At 46.7% G+C, this 5000-nt stretch overlaps 1 protein-coding gene across 1 annotated transcript in view; it reads right to left on the minus strand.

Annotated features, from left to right (window-relative positions):
• The window catches only part of LOC308320248 (ephrin type-B receptor 3-like), a gene marked incomplete at its 5' end in the record, with an annotated part of 39362 nt that overhangs the window by 30707 nt on the left and 3655 nt on the right, over window positions 1-5000 (minus strand). Inside the window, 2 exons of the mRNA XM_080770566.1 lie at window positions 46-381; window positions 3415-3570. Of these exons, the coding sequence (XP_080626692.1) occupies window positions 46-381; window positions 3415-3570 (492 nt within the window). The remainder of the gene's footprint in view (window positions 1-45; window positions 382-3414; window positions 3571-5000) is intronic.

The raw sequence follows: 5000 nt of genomic DNA on the forward strand, positions 1-5000 counted from the left end.
TTCAAGGACCCATATATGGGGTCAACACAATCCGACTCAACTCACCGGCCTGGTTGGTGGTGATGTTGACGGCCGAGTACTGCGGCGTGTAGGGGCTCTTGGCCGACACGCCGTTGACCGCCTGCACCTCGAAGCTGTACTGCGTGTGCGCCTGCAGGTTGCGCACCGTCACGCGCCGCTGCGTCAGGCCCAGGTGGCGCGGCGCCACGTCCACGTTGTCGTCGCAGCGCGAGCACACGCCGCGCTCGGGCAGGCACTTCTTGCAGATGACGTTGTAGAAGATGTCGTCGCGGCCGCCCGACTCGCGCGGCTCGCTCCACTCCAGCACGAGGGACGTCTCGTTGACGTTGGAGATGACGCTGCGCGGCGCAGAGGGCACGGCTGCACGGGGGAGGGGGGGGGAGAGGGTCAAGTTTAGACGGGAAGGTTTGGTTAGCTGATTCGCTAAAAGATTAAAGTAGCTATATGAGCAATAATATATCCAATTCTTAATGACCTTATACAGCCAGCAATGGCTAAAACGCTCCCCCCCAAAAAAAATATATATCTCTGTGACACAACTGGGCCACAATCTGCATTTAAAGAAGCATTTCCTATCCACACTTTTCCTGGGCTGTGTGTGCTCCAGTTCCTGTTGATATCATTGGATATCATTGGTCATCTGACCAGTTTCATTGGCTTTCATTGGATCAAAATAATCGACAGGAACTGGAGCACACACAGCCCAGGAAAAGTGTGGATAGAAGCTTTGTCATTTGCCCTGTCTACTTCCTGATTGGTTAAGTCATTTCTGTTTCGACCAATGACAAAGCTTCTAAGAAAATCTTTTGAATGGAGATTGTGGACCCTATATATATATGTGTCACAGAGGCTAAATTATTTTTGGGGAGTGATTTACCCATTGCTGGCTGTCTGAATACCAAAAAAGCAACAACAGAAGCTATAATGTTGTAAGCTATAACTGGAGCTACATACTGTAGAAATTAAGCCATGAGCCAACGAATGACTGACAATGGCGTCGAGTCACAATGAATTATGCGCTATATGGACAAAATATATTTGTGGATAATAACCGTTGTTGGAATTGCACTCAGATATATTGTAATTATTCTTCCGCCATGCACCTGCACACGATTCAAAACATTCAAATTGTTTTGTCCGTTTATACTCGGCTGCACGAGAAGCAAACAATAAAAACAATTTAACAAACGAGCAAATTGGAGTCGTCTGTTCCGTGTTATTATATATATCCCCAGACTAACAGCACAGCTCATTTGTTCTTTCCTCTGAACACAAGAAAGAGACTGTCGCTCGCTTATGGTGTTCTTTAAAGGCTGAAACAGAGTTCAGAATGGAACTGCAGCTAGCTGCTTCGTTCCGGTGCGCGCGTGTGTGTGCGCGTGTGTGCGTGTGTATGTGCGTGCGTCACGTGCGTGTAAGGTGCCTGAGGGGACAAGCAAGAGAGAGAGAGAGAGAGAGAGAGAGACCATTGGCAGAGGTCTGGCAATTCTTATCCAATTACTGGTGCCTTATCTCCTGCCTCACTGTGGGAGAATCAAACAATCCCACCGACAACAACAGGAAAGAAAGACCTTCTCTCTCTCTCTCTTTCTTTCTCTCTCTCTCTCTCTCTCTCTCTCTCTCTCTCTGCTCTCTCTCTCTCTCTCTCTCTCTCTCTCTCTCTCTCTCTCGGTGCAGTGTTTGGCGTCTGCGTGACCGGCAGTGGGAAAGGACTAAAGCGAGGTCCGATAAAGACCGGTGAGAGAGGTCGCAGGTCAGGGGAAGGGCAGTTGATAAAAGGTTTTTTCTTCTCCTCGAGACGAACTGCTTCAAAAAGCCGCCGCCTCCGCCACCGCCGCCATGCCCCAGAACGCATGAGATAAAAGAGTTGTCAATGTTTGGCCGTGTGTGTGTGTGTGTGTGTGTGTGTGTGTGTGTGTGTGCATATAGGCTACTGCATGTACACGCCTCCGTGTTTTAAAAGATTCTGACCTAACTTTTCTGAAAAAAACGTTATTCTTCTTTATTCCTCGTCCACCAAAAAGGGGTTCCCGTACCAGAAGGGGTAAGCAGTTTTGCACGCCATAAATAGCATAATATTTGGTATTTAGGTGTAATATTTAGTATTTAGGTGTAAAGGTGCGTATTTTAAAGGTGCGCTGTCAGGCCGTTCAATTTTCTCGTCTATAGCCTGGACCTGAGGTCAGTCAGGTTGGACTGTGGCTGCCATTCTGTCGGGCAGAAACCTCTTATATCCATGTTTTAACGTAACTTTTTTATACATTTTTGCTTGTTCGTAAGCTGATGCTCTACTTGATCGACCTACAGCGTCCCACAAGAGCATCAAACACAGCAGATCTACAAGCTCGGAAACAATGGCGCAAAGCGTCACGTTCCGAGCTTGTAGATCTGCTTCGTATAATGAATTTAAATCTCGAAAAGAATAACAGTTTTGGACATAATGAGGGTTCTTTCCCCCACCCGACAGAGGCGACATATATAACACGACATTTTCCCAGAGGGGGAAACGTCGTCTGCAATTATGTAAGTATAGCATTTTGTGTCATGTACTGTATATATGGAACCGCATACAATTGGATCTATAGCACATGTTTACAGTCAACAAAACCCCCGTCTATGTGTGTCCCAAACCTCGGGGGGAACCACAAAAAAATGTATGACCAAAAAGTACATCATACAGAGAAGCGCGGGTGCTGAGACTCTCCCCAGGGCCTGGAGAACAGACTTTCGTCAACACAAAACATGCCTTTGTTTTCGCTGATTAAGCGAAGTGGTTTGGTTTATTTATTTTTTGGGTAAAGCTGGACCCCTCGCACGGCAGTGGAATTTTCACCCGGTGAGCAGTATAGTCTTTCCTGGTGAGAACTGCATGGCTAACGCACTAGACCAGGGCTAAGAGTAACCAAATGGACCCTTATAGAGGCATCTTTACCTCGTGAGAGTTAAATTATCGATAAACATCTGCATTACTATATTTAGTCTACACAATTAGAGAATGTAGAAGAATTGTTATTTTGATCCGTTATCTCTCCTATACGCATTACACGTCAATACAGCATGGAATTGTGAACGAAGATATTATCCAACGATATAACAAAATATTCTATACGTTTTTGGGTCTGAGAGGCTATTATCCCATTCTGAACGGGAACCCATTTTGGTGTTAGCATTACGTTATGCTTTAGCTATTGAAAAATAGCAGATCTACAAGCTCGTAGCGCGCCACCGAGAGTGGCGCGCTATGAGCTTGTTAGGTCTGCTATTTTTGAAAAATCTACAAGAGCGACTTGACATTTTTAGAATCTGATCTCAGGTCAGAATGGGTTCATCAGACCAGTGTGTGTGTCCAGTGGAAACCTCGTATGAATGGTCAGAATGAGTGTTATAACTTACTGGTGCACGGCGAGTCGGGCGAGTCCGTGTCGGAGCGGTAGTAGCCGTTCTTGCACGGACACAGGCTGGCGGCGCCCGAGCTGGTGCGGCTGTTGGCCGGGCACGGGGCACAGAAACCCTCGCCCCTGCTTGACTTGAAGGTGCCAGGGCTGCAAGCTGGGAGGAGAGAGAGAGAGAGAGTTAATTACGATTAAGCTTTACAAATCAAAATCGTGTGGAATCAGGCGATGCAGCTATAAGCGCACCACATCGGCGGCTTCGATGGAATTGCAAATTACGAGCTATATAGACAGACACGTCTCGGGCACATTCTTATACAACAACATTATAACGTTCAAATACGACAATACCACCTCACGCTCTGAAGCACGACTGCGATCGTATATACGCCGGTCACTTTGGAAGGGATAGTATGTAGTTGACCAACGTGGTGTCGTGTGAGTCATATATCATATGGCCGATATTTCATGTCAGTGATTTAAAAACACACCCCTTTTCTGTTTTACAATTAAAGGTATATTCAGTGATTTCACTCAAAAAACCGTAGGTTTCGTTTTTGGATATAGGAGACAAAGCCTTTCATCCAATCAGGATAGAGAGCCAAAACGAAACCTACGGTTTTTTGACCCCCAGGGGAATTAAGTGAAATCACTGAATATACCTTTAAGAATGTATAATCCGTGGGTCGTTCTTTTTGTTTGGTGGGTTTTAAAATTGAAAAAGGAAGTGCATTTCTTCCCGCCGGCCCCTTTTCTTTCCTCGGTTCGCTCTTTAAGCGGCGCATGCTGCCGTTTGCACGACACCATGCGTGTGTGCGTGTGCGTGCACGTGCGTGCTCACACACGGTCAGCCCTGTCAGCCCACATTACACACACGGCCCTCTTATAGCCACGACGCAGCGCTGGCACTGAGCTTTCATCCCACGCCCGGCGGTCGAGGGCTCTCACAAACACAGAAGTTTTAAGCATATGCACACCCGAGAAATCAGAGATATACCATATGCTGCTGCTGCATATGGACATGAAAATGGAAGTGTGTGTGTGTGGGGGGGGGGGGGGGTATGAGAAGTGCATGCACAAGGCATTTCTTTTATGAAAACACATAAACAAATGCACGGCACGCACCGATTTGCCCTCTGACTCGACGGCTTTTTAAGAAGCTTTTTATCGAAAACAAATAATAAATATAGAAAACGCCCCCAACGTCAAAACAAATAACAAATCTCTAGGGGGACAAGTTTTTTGGGCTACTGCAGTATAGTGTTGTTGCTTCTGGGTCATTGTGTGTGTGTGTGTGTGTGTGTGTGTGTGTGTGAATGCATTTGTTTTACCTGATAAAAAACAATCTCCTTAACTTTTACAGCAGACTGTATAGTCTAGAGGGAGGGGGGGAGCGTCAGCGTGTGTGGTGCCCTGATCCGTGAGAACTCTTAGCGGAGCGCCCTATCTCTGATAAATTGTCTCGTTAAGAGATGAATGAGTCCGCCAGCGCGCTTAATAAAAAACAGACGAGAGCAGGTGACAAGCGAAGGCAAAGTTTACTGGGGCTGTGCTGATTAGCTGTATAGCGCGCGCTGTGTGTGTGTG

This window comes from Protomyctophum bolini, assembly GCF_963924005.1.
Source record: "Protomyctophum bolini genome assembly, chromosome: 8".
In the NCBI taxonomy this organism is placed as follows: Eukaryota; Metazoa; Chordata; class Actinopteri; order Myctophiformes; family Myctophidae; genus Protomyctophum; species Protomyctophum bolini.